Source organism: Lissotriton vulgaris, chromosome 12 (assembly GCF_964263255.1).
Source record: "Lissotriton vulgaris chromosome 12, aLisVul1.2, whole genome shotgun sequence".
NCBI classification, from domain to species: domain Eukaryota; kingdom Metazoa; phylum Chordata; class Amphibia; order Caudata; family Salamandridae; genus Lissotriton; species Lissotriton vulgaris.
In genome coordinates, this window is record NC_141700.1 from 610,551,565 (window position 1) to 610,575,203 (window position 23,639).

Consider the following 23,639-nt stretch of genomic DNA (forward strand, 5'->3'; position numbering starts at 1 on the left):
GGCGGGCAGGGAGCGCAGACCAGGTGTGGCAGGTCAAGCAGGGACTCCTGGGAGAGCGAGCCCCTGCAGCGTTTCTCCACCTGCCTGCCTGGCTTCACGAACACGCAGCTCCTCCGGTCTCCTCAAAGCAAATATCCCGGGCAATCAGCGAAGCGGCAGGGCAGGGAGCGCAGACCAGGTGTGGCAGGTCAAGCAGGGACTCCTGGGAGAGCGAGTCCCTGCAGCGTTTCTCCACCTGCCTGCCTGGCTTCACGAACACGCAGCTCCTCCGGTCTCCTCAAAGCAAATATCCCGGGCAATCAGCGAAGCGGCACCCGCGAAGCGGGTGCTGCGAGCAGTCACTGGAAATCACTCTCTCCACACGGGCAGAAACGGCAGAGCAAAATCCAGACCATAATGGACTGGACTGCTCCAACCACCCAGACTCAGGTCAGAGCTTTCTTGGGCCTGACTGTGTATTACAGGACATTTGTCAAGGGGTATGGTTCCATAGTGACACCCCTTAATGACTTAACTTCCAAGAAAATGCCTAAGAAAGTTCAGTGGACAGTCAGCTATCAAAGGGCATTTATTATTATTATTATTATTATTGCATTTATTGAGCGCACAGCTACCCGGAGGTTTCCCGGCGCTTGCCTTGGGAACCCGTCCTGGCTTTTCCCTGTGAGATAGCCCCTACAGGGCATCCCCAAGGTGAAAGCCAGGCATCCCGCCGCAGGGGGGCCGTTGTGGAGATTAAGCAAGCTTAATGCCCAGAGTTGCAGAGTGAGAACCCATGATTAGAGCAGGCACCGAAGTGAGAATTATCGAGTCCGTGGACATTTGAGCTCAAGACCCTGCCGCGTCGGGAATTGAACCCTGGTTTCGGGTCTGACCTCAGCTTCCGGGTCTGCCTGCTCTACACCGTGAGCCACACTTCTCCACAATCTGCAAAGTCCAGACTACTCCAAAGAATTCATTGTTCAAACAGATGCTTCTGAGTTGGGGGTAGAGGCTGTGCTATCACAATTGAATAAAGAGGGTCAAGACCAGCCAGTAGCTTTTATTAGCAGAAGGCTGACCCCTAGGGAGATACGTTGGTCAGCTATTGAGAGGGAGGACTTTGCTGTTGTTTGGGCCCTGAAGAAGCTGAGGCCGTACTTGTTTGGTACTCACTTCGAAGTTCAGACAGACGATAAGCCCCTCTTGTGGCTAAACCAGATGAAGGGTGAAAATCCCAAATTGCTCAGGTGGTCCATTTCCCTACAGGGGATGGACTTTACAGTGGAACATAGACCTGGGAGTAACCATGCCAATGCAGATGGACTCTCCAGGTATTTCCACTTAGAACATGAACACTCAACTGGTCAAGGTTAGTTTAATGTCCCTGCGTTTGGGGGGGGGGTTTGTGTAGGAGAGTAGGGTCTGCTTCCGATGGTTATCCCCAATTTTTGCTGTGATTCTCTGGTTTTTCGAATTTAGTGTGGCTATGGGCCTGCTTATCAGGCCCACAGCCCAGCTGTTCTCTCTCTAAATTGATACCATGTACTTTAGGTACATACCAGATTGGTTACTGGGTCTCCCTTGATGAGCCCCTGTATAGTGTACCATAGGTACCCAGGGCATTGGTGCATACTAGGTCTACCAGGGGCTGCAGCATGTATTGTGCCACCCCTGGTTTGCCTTCCAAACTGACACCACAGGTCTGTTCACACAGCCTGGGTAAGGTGGTGTAATCACCCCTTACTTAGATATAGTATATACCTATATCTATATATACATATAGACACATATACGCCTATAAGTCACTCCTATGGCAGGCCTTAACAATCCTGGAGGCAAAGTGCTTGGTTTTATGTGAGAGGGTGCCCTAGCATGAGCTGAGTCCCTCTGCAGCTTTCGGAACCATCTCCTTATAGCTGTTCTATGATATAGCCATACCATATACTCTTAAGTGCATTATAATCCTTGTGGTTAATGCTAACTTTGGTTTGGCTTTATCAAAACATGTTGTGTAAGGTGTCAAACACTTTGGAGTACTACCCCCCCCCCCCTGCGCCAGTCCTGGCTGGGGTAGCATTCCACCCTTCTAGAGGGAGAAGACATGTAGTTACTGGTTTACCCGGTTAAAGGTAAACAAGCCTCAGCATCACAAATAAGATGCTGCTGCTACAGACACGAGTCTGACCTCCTGCTGCTGGACGAAACTCCGGCAGGGGAGGCCTGGACAATAGGTTTCCTGTCTAAGGAGGTGCTGGCACCTCCCCAGACAGGCTTTTGTGTATTGGGGCAGGGAGGGCTGCATTCAGTGAATGCTTTCCAGACACTGCCTGGGGAACACTATGTGCTCCATGCATTTCCCAGTTCAAACCGGTTGCTGGGGCACTCTGCCGCGAAACTGGACAAAGGGAAAGGGATGGAACCACCCCCTTCCCAGGTCTACCCATAGGAGGGACCTTATTGGTAGTCCAGCCCCTAAACCTAGTATAAGTATAGGAACCCAGTCACTAGGACTTTAGATTACCCTGGACTAAACTTTGAAACATAAATCCTGGACCTTCGACATTCCATTTAGACTGGAAGACGGAAGACATCTCCCTTGTGGTCAAGGAGTGACCACCCTGTTCAAACAGGCACCAACAGCAACTTTGCCGGTCTGCATTTTTTAGGCTCCCGCCGGATCCCAAAGAATCTGCGAAGCAGGACACGGACTTCAAGACATCTCTGACCCCGACCTTCGCTCACAGCAAAGCTGAGACCCGTAGCGGACACGAGAGACGTGGGACGGAACTCCTGGGCATCTTGCATTCTGCAAGCTGCACTCACTTCACAAGATAACTCGAAGTCGTGCATTGGGGTGCTTGAAGCCCCAGACCCGAGCACCATTTGCACCGAAGCTCAGAGGCCCCCACTCCACGAGTGACCCGTGGGCCCCGTTTTTGTATTTCAGCTCGACGTGTCATCGCGGTTCCTAGTCCGGTGGCTAATAAGCCCCCCGAAGACTTTCTTTTGAATCTAACTTGCTTTTCTGGTTGCTCCAGGCTTGCTCCAACTTCCCTGCAAAGGAGAAGTTCCTCAGACCTTGCTGGTCTGCACCGAAGGCAATCTTGACATCCTGCGTGGGGTGCGTTTGCCAAGGCTTGTTGGGTCCAGCCTGGATACTGACACCGCAGTCAACTAGATCCTTCGTGGGACAGCTCGAATGCAGCTCCTGGTCATCGTCCACGCCTCCTGGTCCTCGTGGGTGAAGAGGCAAACTTCACATCTTCACCTGAAATCACCTGACATCTGGTGGCATCTTCCTATCGCCACCCTGGTCACTGGCAAGTGACCCAGAATCTGTCCCTTCTGCTTTCAGGTTCTACAGATCTTCGATCTACCCTTGGATTCACCCGGACACTTTTCCTCTGGTCGCCTGCAGCACTTCTTTGCAGCTCTCCATTGAAAACGACGACAAAAAGACACCTATGCACCTGGCTTCCCTGGGTGAGGTAACACGAGTACTCCGGTGCTCCCGTGGGTCTTGACTCTCAAAGTGTCCTAGTTTAAAAGGGTTCCATTGTAGTCCATCCAGAAGTGTCCTTAAAGTGTACATTTGTAACTTCTTTGTTTCCCATAGAAAGTCAATGGTAACTCGCGGATGTTTAGACACTGCACGCGCCTCCCGAGGGCCTCCTACTTCCTAACCTTTGGTTGTTTAGAGTAGCCCCAGCGATTCCACAGGCCCCAGGCCTGCTTTCTAATTCTCTCGTGGTTCTTATACCACTATTTTAGTATATGGTTTGTGAGGCCCCTAGGGCATAACGTATACTGTGCAACTTATCGTATGCTAATTGAGTAACTTGTATTGTAATTTTACCTCTGACCTCATAAAGAGTGCATAGGGGTTGGGTTTAGAATAAATACATATATATTTGATATATACCTTGTGTGGTGTCCTTTTATTTGGTACTCAAGGGATTATAATTGGTAAAACAACTTGCTTAATACGCTCTGTGAAGTCTTAGCCCGATGACTGCTGGTCCATGCTACCATGTCAGGGGGTGCCTGTCAGCCAGGGCCCGGGCGAGGACTTTAATGCTTGTTCCTTTCCGCCCGAGTACAGGACGGCCAGGTCGGCCACGGTCCCTTTAACGCTGCTTGGTCCTTCCCGGAGGTGGGAACTCCACCGGTGACGTCATCAGCTGTTCTCCTATCAGGAGCACAGGAGGAGCCGAAAGAGGGATACCCAGAAGAGAAGGGCGCGCCTTTAACTGCCGAAGCAGGTCTGGAGAGGGAGTCGTCCAGCGTGGCCACGGAGGCGTCCGGCACGGAGAAGACGGAGGAGTCGAGACTCGCGCAGCCCCAGGAACAGAGAAAGCCAGGAGGCCAACGAGACCACGAGCCGCCCCGCCACGCTTCAGGAGAAGTGTGGCTCCACAAGGTATGGGCCCGCATTCGCACAGGGAGGTACTGGGTAGGGGTGGTTGAGGGAGGTCACGAAACGGGTCTGCGTGGTGAATGTCAGAAGCCGCAAACCTTCCCCTTCAAACACAACTAATAGCGTATTAGCATTGTTCAACGTGTTGTGGTGGCAGTCCCTGTGATCCCCTCACTCCCCACCCCCCTTCGTTCAGAACTGGACCTTTGGTGCAATCAGTAACCAAGGGTTTTTTGTTGTTTCTTTTCTTTTCGAGTGCCTACATGGACCCCTGACGTCAAGAACCTAAAAGGCCAGGATTCTTGAAGACAGTCGTCAGCTACCCTACCACCAGCGCTGTTACCTTGGGACAAAGATGCTTCCCTGTTTGTTATGTTTTAAGCGCTGGACTTTTTGAATCACTGAATAAAAGTGCAACCCCTTTCAAATCTTACTTGAGTGGTGGTACTTATCGTTTAAGGCTTCCCTCCCCCTCTCCCAACCATCACATACCACTAGGATAGCTTTCTACAAGGTTGACTTTACAACCACCATCAATAAGGGTCGATTAGACTGGTGCAAGGTGCCCACTATAACTAGTGGACATCATATGCCAGGCTAACTTCTCACAATGCTGTCCCTATTTTTCTTAGGAAACAACGGTTCCAAACAGAACCAGTGAAGAAGCTTTAGGGACTATATGGCTAACAATGGACACTATAAAAGGACTACAATGTTGCGGCTCTCCCGATGACTAATGGGAGTTGTTATTCTTCTCTTAAAGTTTGGTTTTTGGCTGCTGTTAAAATTTATAAAATAAAGCGAAGAGAGAATATGAGCATAATTTTCGCCTCCGTGTCCTTAATAGAATCGAAACTTACTGTTACGATGCTAGGCAAATTTCGATTCCTATTGCCTTTTCAAACTGTTCTACATTTAGCCACTTATTACTGTAAGTATTTCATGCTTGCCTGTGCCAGGCTTGCTTGGTTCTAAAAACAAAACTAAAGCATATTGTTTATCCAAAAACAATTGGTCTAGAGTTCAGTCCTTGAGTGTGTGAATTCATTTGCTGACTGAGTGTGTACATTAAATGCTTAACACTGTCCTCAGATACTGCCTTACTGCTCGACCACTCTACCACAAATAGAGAGTAAGGTTCTATCTAACTTTAATCTCTGCCTACCTCTGAGTCACCTGGACTCTATACACACTATAACTCATTTTGGTGTAGTATATATATAGAGCCAGTTACCTACAGAAGAGATATATCGCTTTTGTTACAAAATGAATAGGATAATTGAGGGTTAGAGGTCTTTCTGTATGGGCATTGTAAATGCATATAAATTCATGTGCTACATCTATCAAGGAATGATATCACTCTAAGATAGTGCCCAAGTTTAGATATACTTATCGAGTATTGACACCACTCTAACATGGCGCCCAAGATTAGATGGGACGTGACCCTGGCTTGGGTTGCATGGGTTGTTGGGAAATGCTCTCAGTGTTGCTGGGCATGCATGCAAATGCTTTCGGGTCATGATGCCTTTTAATGGACCAGATTTTCAGGCGACTACTGATCGCATGACAAAAGCGAGCGCCAGGCTCGGCGGTGAGTTTATTTTACAAACAAAATGGATGCTGATTATGAAATCGGGTTGGAACATATGGATGCATTGATAGTGGGTGTTGCCTAATTTGTTCTTTTAATTGTTGGGAGTGCAAGTTGCAGGCAGCCTCTCTTCACTCTTATAGGCCCCTATCCTGAATATATGACACAATAATGTTGCGACTAAGGGTATAAAGATGTATTCTATCAATAGTAATGTGCACATATTTACTACCAGGTCTGCATTTTTGTTTGTGGTGTGGGGGGTTTGGACCCTATGCGACCACTTCCGGTGGTTTGCTGGTAAGAGTCCACCTGGCAACTACCTAGTAACTATACTATTTACATCAAAAAATGGAGAATGGAATAGTTGCTAATATGATGTAATGCTGCACATCTACATTTTAATGTAAATGTTTCTGTCTCTGGTTCTGTCCTGTTTCTCTTCTATTTATAATCAACCCCTACAGGTCCAGTGTATTCTTGAGGTGGATTTGAGCCCCCGTGCCCTGATAAAATTGCCACCAAATTATCGGCAATAAAACATTTCGGCCATTCAGCTTAAAATGGTCTGAATATGCTATTAATATTATAACTGAGAGCGAACACTATCAAAAATTAAAGGAGAGGTTGGACAGGTGTCGGCAACTCAATTTTAACCTGGGGAGGGTATAGATAGCCTCCCTTGCACTACGGGGCGTTAAAATATGATATCACTTTCATTGATACACCTTTCTCTTTTACTTTTCACCTTATTTAGGGTCAAGTCACTTTCTTTTCTGTCAGGAAAGTGCCAATGATGACAGAGTGAGCCAACTGGTAAGTACCTATCAGTAGCTCCATGTGTGTTGCTTACGTGAGGCACTTTCTGACCCATCTCACACTATTTTAGAGATTAGTAGTCCATCCCAGGACTATAGATTGGGGGCTCCTGACTTGATGTGGGATGGTTGATACTTTAAAAAAAAATAATAACACATGTGGGTGTGCCTGTCTAGATAGCGAGCGTTGCTTCACCAGAGAAGAACGGTGTGATGCTCATTTAAAATTGTTATGTACATGTGTTAGCGCCAGGACACCTCAGGGTAACAGAGCTGTTTAGAAGTCTCATTAACATTAGCATATAACCAGATCTTTCTTTTTGAAAGGTGACAACAGTTTTACCCTCTCCTTCATGAGTGCCAACTAGCGTTCCTAAACAATGGGGCTTCCCCTCTCTCAAATGTGTCTCCCCATTTGCCCTTTAAAGGCGCCTTAAGCTTCAAAGTTCGCCTTTTGGGTCAACGCCTGTGTGGCTTCCAACAAAAGTTGGGTAACACCTCTCCCCAGAGCATGCCCCTATTGTCTCCTTTCCTGGGAGTTGTTAGCATGTCTCACAAGGAGGGCATAACGCTGTCTTGGGTTCAAGCTCCATGTGCAACCGTTAAGGGCACAGGAGATTGAAGGCAACAAAGTGGCAACTTTGTAAAATTTGCACCTAGTAATGGTTACATTAATTTTGATTGGAGAACCAAATTGGGCTTAATGTAACAAGTTGTTTGATACCTTGGGAATATCAACTTTCGTTGCGCCATTCAGGAGTTAGCACAGCTGAAGAGTTTATGAGTGCAATCTTGAACTCGCCAAAATGGCGACCAAAACTTTCCACAGTAAAAACAACAAGTTTCGTGTTTTTATTGTCAGAACATGTAAAATACATATTCTGCCCATGAAATATGATGCACCCAGCCTTGGGGCTCTGTAGGCCTGCCATAGGGATGACTTACACTTTCCAGGGGGATAGTGGACTTTCCCATGGATTTTAAATGAAATACTCAAGCTCGCTGCACAACCCTTCCACCTTCCAGTCTGCAATGGCGGACTGGGAGACTCATTTTACTTCGGTCAGCTCTAGGGTGGCACTATCAGTGCCGCAATCCCTGGGGTGAGGGGACTCCCTAACTTACAAGCCCTGGATACCATATACTAGGGACTTACAGGTAGGTTAGTCTATGCCAATTGGCTTTAGCCAATGTAACAAACATTTGGGGGCATGGAGCACTGGCGCTGAGGTCTGGTTATCAGGCCTCAGTGCACTCAGACTTGAAAAACAGGTAGCATCAGTCAAAAAACTGGGGATGAACAGACAAAAAGAGACATTCCCGGGGGAGGAGCCAAGCCGGAGACCGCGATGGCCGCTTAGGCACTCAGCTCCGCCGTCCCCGTTGCTTTGTGCACTTATCCTGAACTCTATCCTGACCCCGAGCCGCATTCCTATGAAGGGGAAGTGTGGCGGCTCTCGGTGACGTGCTCCCGAACTTTTCATCAGCTGTAGATCCGGAGAAATGCTCTCGCTACCTATTAGGCCCTCCATAGCTGTTGGTCCGGGGCTTTGCGTGCGAGGAACGGCCGGCCCCCGATACAACGATAACGATTGCCTGTGACGGGGAGGAGCCGGCTGACCGGAGTGATCCGCCTGCATTGTTTGCCTCTTGCTACGATCTCCGGCCCACCAAGCGGGTCGAGTGCCGGTGGCGCATTGAGGAACCGGGGGATTACACCTCATTTGGGATTTTTCCGCCCGTGCACTGCTCGGCTGTTCCTTGCATTTCTCCCGAAGTAAGTCTGAGCGCCATTTTGTTCGCCTCGGGATCTGTGTTTGAGACTTGGGGGCTCTGGCGTGCGATCGAGATCCAGACACCGCTGAGGCCGCCTTCGTGACATTTTCTGCAACATCATGGAGTTAGCCACTTTCGCAATTGTGACTCACTTGTGCCCTGATGGGGGGCGAGAGGACACCCGATCAGATGCGTGGGTCAGTGGCACCCTTACTAACATGGCGGAGCCTGCTGAGGAGCCTATGGTAGGGATGAGTGCCGCGGATTGTGCTCATGGGACGTCGCCAGGGGTCCGGGATGTTATGATTGCCCTTGGTGCCCTTCGTGTTGCCATGGACTGCAGTGCTCGCGACCTGGGGAGCAAATTGGAGGCCATTACTCCCGTAGCTGGACACGTTTTGCAGGACTTTCCGTCCGCTCAGGACATTATGCCACACCCTACACTTGAGCGGTGGGCTATGCTCTTCCCAGTGGATATGGTGGCTTTGGGGGGCCAGTCTCCCATGATGACTACGGAACTACTGGCTGTCGCTAAGGACTGGGGCCTGGTGCCGCTCATGGACCTCTCTCATGGCACCCTTGACTGCACACGGTTGTTTACGGCTGACGTTGGAAAACAACCCACCGGCCTCTCCTTGTCGCCCACGTTTATCATCATCGCGGCTGGTTGGATGTACTTTGCTGGTGCAATCGATTGCACGGGGCAGGGCTGAGACTGCTTCATTGATTAATGGTGTTAGTTTACCTGGTGACTAAGAGGGGCGCGCACTGTTTTGACTGCCACTGGTCTCGCTTTCGTGTTGAATTTGTGGTCCTGGGCTCGGGGGGTGGGTGACTGGGTGCTGGCATATTGATTTTTCTCCTCCTCCGCTTTCTTTCTTACTTCTTTTCTACCTTACTACATTTCGAGTCTCTCATTTAGGGCGACAGGCACACTGCTGGGGGGGGGTAAGCCATGGTCTTCTGCAGGGGTGCGGGGTGGGGGGGGGGATTTTTCTTTCTAGATCTTTGTTTCTCCCTTGGTTCTATGGCCCTCTTTTCTTTTACTTTTTCTGTATTACCGTTCCTTAGGGTCTCTGCAGTGTTTTCGGTTTTGAGGGATGGGGCGTTGGTATACTATGATACGTGACTGTGTTGGCATTCATCCTGATGTGTACGCGTAGCCCTTTTTCCCTACTGCATTCGTGTTGCTTGTTGACTTCTCCCTTTGTGCGGACTACCTGCAGGACCTGGAACGATTGCTTGATAGTGATCCTGTGATTTAAAGATTTGAAAACGAACCTTCATTACTCCTGACTGCCTACACACATGTTTGCTCATACGTTCTGTCCTGCCTTGGCGGGAACTACTGGCCGTGTGCTGCTATGTTTTCCTATTATTGCTTTGCTATTATCACGACTTCCTTAGTGGCCGGCCAGGTGGTTGTAGGCCTCTGCCTGTACTTGCTTGCACTCATAATAAAGGTTCACCAAAAAAAAAAAAAAAGAGACATTCCCTTACACTCCCCATCATGCACTACCTCTTCGAAATTCTCCCAAACATGATTGGGAAGGTTGATATGACCAACTGTGTAATCTCCGACAAGGCAAGAATGCGATGGGTTAGAAGCCAAATGCATACTGGAACAAACAGCAATGTGCCCCGGAAGACCTTGTTCCCTATGGCCACAATCATCCTCAACTCCCTGCTGGGAGATGAAGTGTGGAAAGAGTCATGGTTCTGTTTTGAGGAATCAGACACTTGAACTGCAAGATTCTAGGGAAGGGGTGATCCCTCAAGAGTTTTTGGTCCCCAGGCATTGGGAGATATCTATGGGCAACTTACAGTTCGTCACCAGAGCCAATACAAGTTTGTCCCATGCCACTGAGATGGGGTTGTTCAATACCTCATTGAATGGGAGCAACAGTTCAAACCGATAGGAATCAAAATCTTGGAGGAGGATTGCCTTGCTTTCTTCCGCAGGCACTGGCAGCTTGGGGAAACCTTTGCAGCTTCAAGCAGGACCATCGTGAATGAGGCAGCTTACTCAGTGGGAGGCCCCATAGTGCACTACAGGCAGGCCCACCTCCAAAATGATATCCAGGTCATTGGCAATCTGTAGGGATTAATACTTGCCAGCATTTGTTCCAGTGGAGTACATGTGGCTTTGAAAGGACTGGGGGTCAGAAAATGGTCTGCCTCACTACTTTCATCTTGCTACACAATGTTCAGCATTTATATGGGTTACGAGTCCGAATCTCCGAGCTTCTTAAGTCTGCTAAAATACTCACGAGGGGCCAAAGGCCTGAACAGAGCCTCCACCAGCTGACCAGGATGACATTAGTCTACATTTGCCAAAGTGTTCAAAGGTTCCAAATACGGTGCAGTTGGAGGGTAATAGGCTGGGAGGCTCAATTCAACTGGGTTGACCACTGCTGGTGTTGAAGTCACCAGTGGGTCTCTGTTCGGGAGCATTAAAGGCTCTTTGGGGAACCAAGACAAAACAGAGGAAACTGGATTTCAGTTCCTTTGGAAAAAAAACAGCACAGCCTGGGTGAAGGGTGCAATCTGTGTGGGGGAAGCATCTGGGTCTGGGAAAGCCAGTAGTGAATCATATGACTATGCGTCCGCAGCTGGGACAAAATGCAGCTTTGGTAACTTCACCACATCCTGCTTTGAAGTCGACGTAGAGGCCAGAGTTGGGGAATGGAGACATCCTGGAGAGAAAACGATGTCAAGAAGGTGAAGGGTCTTTTCCGTGCTTCTATGTGTCTTCTCTGAGGTTCCTGAAGCAGAGACAGAACCATAGAACCATGACACTTCCAGTTGGCACAACAGAGTTATAGCAGGTTTCCAAATCTAGTCTGGCACCTGGAGGGATTCAGGAGGTTAGGCACTGTACTGGTCCCAAAATCTAATACCACTCATTGTTGTTTAGCTTTGAGGAGTGAGCAAATCCCCCCCCCCCTTCTGAGTTGTACTAATAAACACTTTGGGGTTCATGATGATCATTGTTGGGACAGAAAAATCCTATGCATGGTTAAGGATGTGTACCCCTCCCCTAAGTGCCCAACTGTTCTGTTGTCTGGATCCCTAATGCTGATTTGTGTACCCCTGCCCTAAGTGCCCAACTCTTCTGTTGTGTGGATCCCTAATGCTGATTTTTGTGTTTCAGGCAAAAATGGACTATGTGTGTGAACCATGACATAGATCTGCCTCGCAGGTTGCGGTCTTGTTGGACAGAGAGGGGCACACAACACACTACGCTAATAGTGGTGATAGGCTACTGCCTTTACCAGGATTTAAGCAGCACAAGTTCGAGGGTGGCAGCATACTGTGTAGTAATCAGAAGGAGTGAACAGGTCCCTTTTTACCCTGTGTCACTGGTGTGAGGCCTACAGGCTCAATTGACTTTTTAAGGTTCCTCTGCAGTGTGCTTAACTCACCCTGGGCCTACATCAAATAGGCAGAGTGTTGGGCAGTGCAGGAGTATTGACTCCTAGCTGGATTAGCTGGACACAAGAAGGGTAGTCATGTATTACATAGAAAGAACCAAAGAATACAGAAAAATAAAACAAATCTTTGTATCATTTGCCAACCGTTTTTTCGGAAGACCAGTGACAAAGAATACCATTACAAGATGGATTGCACAAGCCATACAGATATGCCACAAACAGGCAGGTCAAACACTGCAAGGAGCACCACATGCTCACTCAACAAGAAAGAAGGGAGCAACAGTCACTTTTGTAGCAAATACGCATATTCAAGACATTTGCCAAGTAGCAACATGGTCTCAGTGCACACGTTCACAAAGCACTACTGTGTGGATATTCAAATGAATAAAAAAGCACAAGTAGGACAAAAGGTCTTCAGCATATTTTGACAAACCAGCGCTCATCTTGCACTAACCACCACAAGACTAGCAAACCACTACAGAGTCTATGCACAGCATAGTGAATCCAGAAAAGATTCATGCTGCAAAACGTATAGTTTCTTAACTGTTGGTGTAGTTTTGCAGCTTGAAGAATTTTCTGGATTCAATAGCGAACCCACCCTCATCCCCCAGAAAGATCAGACAGGAGGAAAGGAGGATATAACAAGGACTAACAATCAGAAAAAAAAAGAATCCGAAGATAGAGACCAAAGGTGGAAGCATATCGACGTCACAGTGGGACACCAAATGGTGGTATGTCGACGCCCACCAACTACAACAAAAAAAAGAGAAGAAATACTACAATTCCGTACCCAACCAGTAGTTGGCGGAATAATGCACAGCATAGTGAATGCAGAAACCATTCACCCTGGAAAACAAAGTAGATCTGGGAGCCTAGGATTAACCTTCTGATGGACATTTCACTGTGAATGACATCCAGGTGTAAACTCTGGTCACTCCCATGCATTGCGATGCAGGTCAATCAACGTTGGAGTCTGGCCTGCTGTGACAGACATCCTTTCAAGGGAAAGCAGAAAAGAAAAGTGGACACTTCAAACAACGCAGAACCCCAACATAATACTTCAAAGACTTAGACCAAAATCAAATTTTTTGTGTCTGGAAATGGACTATATGAAGGGAAGGTTTAGACCCCAAACGTTGTTATCTGTCAAGCAGTCATACAGGCTGTGTAAAGAAGGGAAGCTGTGCAAGACTTCTGCCTGTGATCAGGACTGGGGGCAAAAGCCTGCTCGTCTCCCAGCTGGGTGAGGGGGCCTTACCCAGGAAAACCAATACCACCTGCCCTGGAGCCTGGAGCACTAGCGACTGCCTGCTTGCCAAGACCAGTGTGCCCTGTGAGGAAGACAAGAGCCTTGCAGGGAGCGAGATCCAGTGGGGAGCCCTGCAAGAGGACTACCTGTGCGAGGTGTGAAGGAACGGCTGTGCATCGATCTGGTCATAGCCCATGCGCAGGAGAGTTGATTCTGTGACCTCCGTATGCCAGCAGAGGGCCGCCATGGACTGAGCTGTGAGATAGCGCCATGCAGGACTTGCCTAACCTGTACTGCTGTGCTGCGGTGACCCCAAAAGCCGGGGGTGGGGCACCGATAAAGTTGTTACTGCGAGAGCACTGAGACTGCTAATTGCTGTGGTGGAGGTCTTTGCACTAGAGCAGGCTGTGCCATTGCAGTAAAGCACCCTGGTAACCGGTATGCCAGGAGTGGCTGAGAGCACTGGCATAGCCAAGATGACCGTCACCCAAGGAAACGACTGAGGCTGTGTTTGACTTGTTGAGCCTGCACAGTGAGAGAACTGCCCCCTGATGGACCCCCAAGGACGCCACGGACAACGTCACACCCTCGCTGAGCTCCAGTCAGGAAATGAAGAAAGGATTTCCCCTTCTTGCCCCCTGCTGGGGAATGCTAACTTACCACATCTTCGAGAGCTGAGAGATACTCCAGTAACAGGAGATCTCTGGCAGCGCCGCTCAGAAGAGTGAGCCTGTGCCACATCATACCAATCAGGCAAGCACAACCAGTTGTTCTCTCCCTTCAACCAAGCTCTGGCTGGACACCATGAATGTCAACTGACCAAAATGCCAGGGGCCGCGGAAATGACATCACAGTTCCTTTGACCTTCAATTCCATTCACACAAACACACACACATGCTTACACATACACACATTCACACACTCTGTTACTTAAGCTCAAACTCACCCATAAGCTCGCATAAAACATACATTTCAAAAAGCACTTTTTATTTTTTACTTACCTCAACTGCCAGGGAATATCGTACTCCAGCTAACTGTACTCCATTTCTTATTAATCTAATAGTGAATAATGTTTCATCAATCACTATTAGTGTAATAAAAAATTGAGAGAAAACAAAACAAGTAGAGCCCCAACCAGTTGGCACTGATTTAGGGTCACAAAGGCAGTGCCGACTGTTGCAAGAGGCAAGAAGGAGGTCACAGCTACGACCCTTGGTGACTTCTAAATGACGTCCATGCTGGACACCAATCAGGGGGATGCTTCCTAAACTGCATGTCTTGAAGATATTGTGTACAATTACTAAGCAATCTCATCTAGTACAAATTATTAAGCCTACCTTTAAAAATAGTGAAATTCATAGGACACTCACCGTTCGTTCATTGCTTTGCTGTCTTATCCTCAGATCCTCGTTATCTCGCTCTAGTGTGCTTTCCTTGTCTTTTGCTCTCTGTAGTTGTCTCTGATGCTCTTCGTGTCTAGTGTGCTGCTGTGACAATTCTTCACGAAGGCCTCGACTCACCAACTCCTGTTCATTAAGCTTAGGAAATATAAAATAAGTGTGATCTCAGCCTCTGTACTTCTCTTTAAGTAGGTGCATTGGTGATACATTACTTGCTCTTGAATAGCCCTCTGGAGCTTCTTCAATCAAGTATTCAAAAAATCTTTATTCACGTGTGTCAATCGAATAAAAGTACAGCATAGCAAAACCTTAAGCTCAGACATTGTACAATTTAAATCCATAAGCAGTGAAAAATATAAAACAGTTAAAATTGTTTGTGCATATTTTTCTGTGAATAAACTGCATATTTAAAAAAGCAGTAACTTTAAAACAAACCTCTTAGTTTTTGAGTAGTTGAAGATGCCGATTGGGTGTTCTACAATGTGAAAAAAACAAGTTACTTACCTGTACACTGTGGTTCTTCAGCATTGATATATTTTATAGATTCACCTGCTTCTATCTTCACCATTGTCATGGTGGCAACCCCACAGTAACAGCAGAAATAGCAGTATTAAAATTTCACCATAGAACAGAAAACTCACTTAAGTAACCTTTCAACCTTATTTCAAAACATCCTTAAATGAAACAGTCACTCAAGGTGTGTCTAAGTAAACAATTGCAGAATCCATTTCGCCTCCTCTGACTATCGTTATGTCTCTTGTGAGACTTATACATTACTAACACTAGGCTTCCCTTAATGAAATTTAAACTAGCTATTGTCAGGTTCTGAGTATGTCCAGCGGTCTCACAATGATCCTGCCTTATATCTGCTTTATACCTTAGAATCTGTTATTGTGCATAAAACCAGCCATGGGTCTCATTCTCTTAACATTATAGACCTCCCGTCGAATTATAATTCAACTGTACTCATCATCTGATCCTACACTCAATACCGGTCAGCTTTGGCGAACTTGGGAGTCTACCTTAGGATTCCAACTGGACCTATCTCACTCAGTGAGGACACCGTCTCTACAGGTACACCTATAGACTTAATTTAAATAACTATAGAGTTGATTGTATTGTACATTCTTTACATTACATTATAAATTATAGATACTTTTGCTTTTTCACTTTAGATCATACTACTTTGACCCACTATTGGTAACCAATCCTTTGATCCTCACATCTTTGTTTAACCTTGTTGACAGCACTGAACTATACTTTTTTTGGTAAGTTTACATCTCTTACTGAATAGCTATGAACATCTTACCATTTTAATGGATGGTCTCTTGATAGCCACTTTCTTTTGAGCTCTTGTCCACGCCATTCCCTTGAGATGATTCTGACATGAGCAAACTTGGCAATGTGATTTTCTGTTTTCCTGGGAATATTATCTTATCCTAGGAGCTTTCTTTTCTTTCCTTACTGAACTTTTTCCTATAAATGGATATGATCTTACCATTGACAGAAATCTACTATAGGTGGCAATGCTTGTAAATAAGTTTGTAAATAATGCTATTTTCATATAAGTGTTTGTGCACTTTTTTAACAAATGTATAAGAACTTTATACAGCCAGTGTAGTTGCTGTATATTTTAAATTGGGATTAGCTGTGGTTCAAGAATGTTTGTTGTCTCCTTTTTGTCTCTAACAATAGGTTTTGTAAATATGTGTATTTGGGCTTGGTTTCTTTTAGTCTAGTGTGAAATCAATTAACTTTTTGTCTTATGTGTCTATATAAATGTATATTTATGTATATATATGTTTGTCACTTTTTACAGCCCTGACGAAGTTCCTTAAGGCAAATGGAACGAAACGCGTTGGCTGTGCCTATGTCCAATGAATACCACTAAATAAAGAAGAAGATATTCAATACTTTACTGCCTTTTTTGACTTTAATTGTGTGCACCTTCCATTTTATGTTTTCATCTCTGATTCATACACCTATTGGTAGCAGGTGTAGGAAGTAGTTTGCACCACCCTAAATTCAGAACTATAGGATCTGGAGTGCTTGACCTGGTCGGCTGCCTTGGTCTTTTTGAATGTTGTTATTTCAAAACATCCAAAGTTTAGCAAATCACAGCAGAGACCCACAGAGTTCCCTTCCACTTCAAAGCCGCCATACCTCAGTTTTTCGAGCCCAAGTCTATAGGTATACAAAACTCTGAGGCAACCAGTGAGCCTAATCGGGGAGTAGGGAGGATCGCATGTGAATCTATAAAAGATCAATGCTGGAGAACCCCAGTATACAGGTAAGTAACTTGTTTTTTCTCCAGTATTGTAACTTTTATAGACTCAAATGCTTGATTCCGACTAGTAAGCAGTATAACCACATAAGAGAAAAAGAAAGGTGGCGGGCAGGCGAACTATACCACCATGATGTAAAATTGGAATGCCAGAGAACCAAGAAGAAAAGAAAGAAGAAAAATAAGTCAGCAGTCAGGATATGCGTACAGTTTTACAACCATATGGAAGTGTAAAATAACCAATCAGTATGCAAATAACAAAAATGGCTAAAAGCTGCCTACCTTAAGCAAAGAGGAGTTGAAGTGGAGATTGTCCAACAGCAATATCTGCCTTCTTCCAACAATCGAGGCAGTAATGCTTCGTGAATGTGTGTGCATTCGCCCACGTTCCCGCCCTGCATATGTCAGGAAGGGATGCTCCTGCAAACAGTCGCAACTTTTCTAGTTGAGTGAGCTTGCTCTCTCATAGGAAGTGGGCAGCCAGCCTTTTCATGACAGAAGGCAATCATTGAGGTGACCCAATGAGCAATGCCGGCCCCTGTTAAGTGCTGAGAAAGATCAGTAATTGAGAGGATTTACGGAAGATCTTCGTTCTTTGTAGATAAAATTGTTAATAACATTTAGGGGCCGATTCCGATGCGGGCAGGAAGGGCTCCATGTGCCGTTTGGATTTCTTTCTGACCAAGCCATTCTGATGGGCTTGGTCGGCAAGGAATACGACTCTGTTTTACAGATGGCTTACGACGGGCTCTTCAGTACTCTCCCAGACGGCTCTTTCTGGCCATGCTAGTACGATGGCAGTTTCACACTGCCTTTTTGTGCCTGTATTTCCGGTACAAAAAGGCAGTAATAAACTGTCTTTGGGGGGCCCCCAGCAGAGGCCCCATGGGTGCGTGGCAGCCGAATTGCAGCATAGGGGGCACCTATGGGGCCCCCCTGTAGCAGGTACCTTGAGATGCCTGCCACGTGGTGCAGGGATGAAATGTACCCCTGCTCTTTCAATGAGAGCATGCATTCCATTCGGAATGCATGCTCTCTTTGAAAGGTATGAGCATGCGACAAAACATGGTTCGGTCGCATCCTACTTGTACGTCCTGAACGACAGGAGGTCGTTCGGTTACAGTTCCTGACCAATGTCTGACGGTCTGCAGTCTGTTCCACATCGAAATCAGGCCCTTAATATCCCGTCAATGTAGCGCCCTTACCGCTGCGGAGGATGGATTAGAAAAGAACGTTGGTAAGACAATCAGCTCATTGAGGTGGAAAGTTGAAGGCACCTTAGGTATAAAAGAAGGGTTAGTGCGTACGATAACCCTGTCCGGCAAACATTGAAGACATGTTTTTTTTGGAAAGCTTGCATTTTACTGATACGTCTGGCAGATGTAATGGCCAAGAGAAAAGCCTCCTTCCAAGAAAGAAACTTCAATTTGCATTTGTGTACTGGCTCAAATGGAGGACACATCACCTGTGACAGGACTGTATTTAATACCCACAGTACAGGAGGAGGTTTAGCAGGCGGAAAAGCTCTAAAAAGTCCCTTTATAAATTCTTTGACGAGTCGATTAGACCACAGGGAAGCTTGATCGGAACGTCTTCCATATCGACAAATTGAAGCAAGATGAACCTTTATGGAAGAGTGAGAAAGTCCTTACTTGGCTAGGTACAAGAGATCAGGCAGCAGCTGCTTCGGAGATGATGAAAATGGATGCAATGCTTGAGAGATACACCAAGCACAGAATCTCTTTCATTTAGCTGTGTAACATTTCAGCATGGAAGGAGCTCGAGACGTTGCATGAGGATTCCTGATTGCGAAAAGAGGACACTTTTTGTTGAGGAACGTAGGGAACAGATATAATGATGGGTAACACCAGGATTGGAAGGCCACCTGCAAGTGTCGATCGTTGAGCATCCATTCATGACATTGTTTGGAGACCCTGCTGAGCGAGTTGGCCTTCTCGTTGTGGACAACCGCACATGCGCCTCTTGCAAGGAGAGGTGATTGGCAAGGAGCCATTCCCATATCTGTTCAGCAAGAAGGGAAAGTGTTCAAGATTTTGTGCCACCTGACTTTCTGAGGTAGAACATTGTTGTAGTATTGTCCCTCCTGCCCAGTACTGACAAACGTTTGATCTGAGGCAGGAAGGCTTTTAGTCCCAGGAATACTGCCTTGGGTTCCAGAATGTTAATGCGGCACTCCGAGTCCTGTTTGGACCACTTGCTGTGAACCTGTAATTGTTGTAGGTGAGCCTCCCATCCATTTGACACATCCGAGGTCATAACCAGATGCGGCACAGCGTGAATTGAAGAGAGACCTTGCAAAAGGTTTTCCTTGACCATCCACCAGGCCACTGCAGCTCTCATAGCGGCTGAAACGTGAACCGTGTCGCTGAATAAACCTTGAGACTGAATCCACTTTAGGTCCCGCTGCACCTGCAGCGGTCGCATGCGGAGACAGCAATTGGGGATTAGCGGGATGCAAGAGGACACCATTCCCAGCATTGACTTGTACTGTCTCAACGAAACAAACTTTTTTGTTGAAAGAAGCTTTGTTGTACCCTGAATACACAATATTCTTTCTTGAGTGGTAAAGGCACTGCCAAGATCCGAGACGAGACGAGATTGATGCCAACCTGGAGACTGGAAGAGATTCCAACAGGCTCTTGTTGAATTTTCTGCCTCCTGAAAAGTCTGAGCTTTTACGAGACAATTGTCCAGGTAGGGAAAGACCAGGTGACCTGAACTTTTTTAAAAACCTTCTATCGGTGCCATGCATTTGGTACATACCCTGGGAGCGGATTTCAAACCGAATGAAAGCACTTGGGACTATGGTAGCAGGGTCCTGATGAACTTCATTGTCACCTTTTGTAGTCTTGGAACTTTCCAACAGATTGCTGCATCTTGTGCCCTGCTGGTTTTGAATAAGACTGAGAAGCGTTGGATTGAAAAGACCGGTTGTTTGGCTGGTAGGTATTCTGTGGATATGGCTGATACTGCTGTTGAAATTGCAGACAGGATAATTGCTGCCCCGCACTCTACCCCGAAAAGAATGAAAACAGCACTGCTGGAGACTGCCTAAAGCCTTGAACGTGTCTGTGTCCATTTTATGGATTGTAACGCTTCATCTAGGTGTTTACCAAACAAGCACTCTCCATCAAATGGCATGTCGAGAACTTTGGCCAGACAAAAGGTGGTTGCCCTTAGCCATCCCAGGAGAGGCAGAACCACTGTTCCTGCCATTTGACGAAACACAGTCGAGGAAACATCCCTGGCGATTTCAACAAAATGTCTTTAGCCTCTTCCTTTTTATCATCTGGGAGATACTCCAACAGAGCAAAGACGTCGGACCACATCTGTTGGTCATATCTTCCTAGAATGGCCATGGCATTTGAGGCTCTAATGGAGTAGGCCGCCAATGCAGAGAACCTCTTACCAATATTGTAGAGGCGGTGCCCCTCCGGGAGGTCAAAAGTTGAAGATAAAATACTGTAAATGAGCAGAGATCCCTATCACACGACGTGATGTACGCAATCAGAGGTAACAGTAAGCATAATAAAGAAGACAACAAACCCAGCCCGCAACCTAAATAGAGTGACCTTTCCTAGTTACCTTAGAACAGCCTCTGATAAAACACCACACCGTTGTCTGATCTTAAAATAGAAAATTCAGTCACAGTGGGTTTCAGCATTTTAACATCTTCCCTCTTTATACGTGCACTTCTTAGGAACTTGGGCTTCACAACTTACTTATCCTGAGGGCGTATTAAAGAAGGATTAAGAAATAGTTGAGAAAAACCCAGACTGGTTAGGGCTCCCAGAACATATGCCAGCCATGGGATGCAGTAAGCCATATCAATGTTTAAACAGTCTTTAATGATAGCAAGAGTAAGGGCAGCCTCCAGGTCAGACCGCACCAAGAGCAATACAGCAATAGGAGCCCATTTAATCCCGTCTTCCAGGTATCCAAAGCCCAGTTCCTCATGTACAATATATGAGAGGCATGGAATACAAACCACCCCTTTATGGCCTTCAAAAAATAGCCAACAGTACAGCAAAACAAAAATCCAGGATTGTCGACAAAGCCGCCCTCGCAAAGAAAACACATGGTTGGACGGTGCTAGCCACGTATGAGAGAAGTGCCCCACAACCATACCTAGTCAACTATATAACACCGTCCACACAACAAATGCTCCTACGCATACGTTTGGGCACCTACACCACAAATGATCAGACCCCAGCATGGAAGCAAACATGGCCAACATTGCTATGCAGACTGTGTGGCCGTTCGGAAGAAACACGGACTCGCATTCTATGCATTTGTCCATCATTGGCTAGTCTGAGACGTTACTACCCATTACAAATATTTCGTTTTTATCAAATCAGAACATGTAGGCCTGCTGTTATGCTAGCACTGAACAGTTTCCAGTTGCAAACGGCCTGCAGGGCCTCCAAATTCTTACAGAAGGCGAGCCTCCTAATCCAGAAAACTGAAAAAATGGTGAGGATCTAGTCCGAAGGACTGATATGTTAGGAGAGGTTCAGGCCGCAGACGATGTAATACTGTTTTTAAAAAGAACTTGTTTTTTGAAAGAGTGTAAATGCATTTAACAAAGGCAAGTTCGTATACTGTTTTGTACTCAATTTTGTAAAGGTTTTAACTAACCATATGCAATAAATATTACTTACTTATAAGAGGAAGAGGTAGGTGAGATACATATTTCCTTCCTAAGGGAAAGGTTTTTCTTGATCTGTAAGATGCTTCAATCAGTGCACCCTCACACCCTAGCACCGTAAGCAGCTTTAGACATGCATGTACTGTTAGACACCTCAAAACGAAGGGTAAGTCCCATCCGCCCAGGAGGGAGTGGCATGGCAAGCAAGAGCCCAATGATCTGGTAAACTTGAGCCAGATATTCAAGGTGTGAGAGGACTAGAACCCCCTGGAGTCAAAACAGATACCTAGATACTAAAATGTGTTAACAACTATAAGACGGTTTTACCCAAGAGAAATTGCAGGGATTCTCTTTTTTTGCTGTCACATTCATGATATGGGACTAGCTAAAGTTAATTACAATATCCATACTGGACATAAGATCAAGAAAAGCAGTAAATAACAACCGTAGCACATTTGGTGTATGCGCAATCAGTACAGCATCATCAGCAGATAGCAGCACTGGCAATGAGGGTGTTATCAATTTACGGAACATCTCTAGTGGAACAAGACAGAGAAAGGGACAAGCTGCAAATAGACATAATGAATAGGAGTGGGGCCAGCACACAACCATGATGCACAACTTTTGACAAAAGGAAAGGTTCAGAGCGCTCTCTGGAACTTCCAAATCACATCCTGGCGTTTAGATGGGTATGGAGTTCATGAGTGGCGCTGACACATATATGCACTGATAGGACTGGCGGGCAACTAAGTAGTGGGTGGGTGGCTGGGTGTATGCATGCAGGCAAGTTGAGGGGCAAATAATAAAAAATAAAGTCACTTACCTTGCCTGCTGAAAGTCTGTTGGCTCCGCGGGCTCCAGCCTCCAGGAAATTCCACTAACAAATCCAGGCGCTACTCTCACCAGCATGAGAGCAGCACCAGGATTGGATGGGGCATCCAGACTGGAAACTCCTTCAAGCCCTTTATACACATGCCTGGACTCCACCGAGCTGTCTAAGACAGCTGAGATGAGAGATGAAAAGTGCACATTTCACTTTGGCCGGTTTAAGAGGGCCGGCCAAACGGACATGTGTACATTGCAGGGTCCATTTTGCTCCTCCAGTCCTTAATGCTGCCCATCGGCAGCAGAGGAGGACATGCCCTCTTTATTCCAGCTTGAGGCTGCTGCGTGCTAAATGTGAAAAATAAAATGGCAATGAAATAATTTAATTGTCATTTTATTTTCCACGTTTAGCGCCACGGCAGCGGATGGGCGGGCGATGCCCGCTCACCCTCACAAACAAACTGCAGCCGGAGAACATGCAAAAAATGAGCAAGAAGGAGATCCAGGCCCAATTTAACCAGAGATATCAACAGCTTAGAATGATTAACTAAATAAAAGGCTGTTCATATATATTCTTAAAGGTAAGGTACAGAGGACAGTGCCTAGCTATGGTACACTTGCCTAACAGTAAATGCAGGTTTAGACACTGCTATCCTATACCTAGCCACTCCCTAAAACAGTGTTGTTTACGGTGTAAAACGTTGCTACTACTCGCCCAAAAACACATTCTGTTTCAGATTAATTTACCAATTATTTAGACAGATGTGTCTATGAGAGCAATAGGGTGGTAGCATTTAGGTTCCCTTCAGTCACCCTTCATGAAGATGGGTACGATGATAAACAAAGCCCATTAACTCGGGAGGTTACCACTGTCTAGAATAGTGGTTCTTAACCTGTGGTCTGAGGACCCTGGTGTTCCACAGGGCCTACTCAGGTGGTCCGCGACAATTTCACATTAAATAATATTAAAATTAATAAAAGTATAAATAAAAATTAACATTTTTAAAACAGTTTCTATATATACAAGTGTATACTTGTTTATGTACTTTTGTGCATTTTTTTAAGGTTTAAATCATAGAAATTCCTCAGGCCAGGGGTCCCTCGCTTCCAATAAGGACTTAGTGAGTAGTCCATGGATTCCAGTAGTGGTTCAGGGGGGTCCATAGACGTCAAACGGATTAAGAACTACTGGTC

General features: G+C 46.2%; 1 protein-coding gene across 1 annotated transcript in view; it reads right to left on the minus strand.

Annotated features, from left to right (window-relative positions):
* PMFBP1 (polyamine modulated factor 1 binding protein 1) overlaps positions 1 to 23,639 on the minus strand; it is a 1,903,249-nt gene that overhangs the window by 569,324 nt on the left and 1,310,286 nt on the right. The window contains exon 33 of the mRNA XM_086945556.1: positions 14,638 to 14,805. Within this exon, the coding sequence (XP_086801682.1) occupies positions 14,638 to 14,805 (168 nt within the window). The remainder of the gene's footprint in view (positions 1 to 14,637; positions 14,806 to 23,639) is intronic.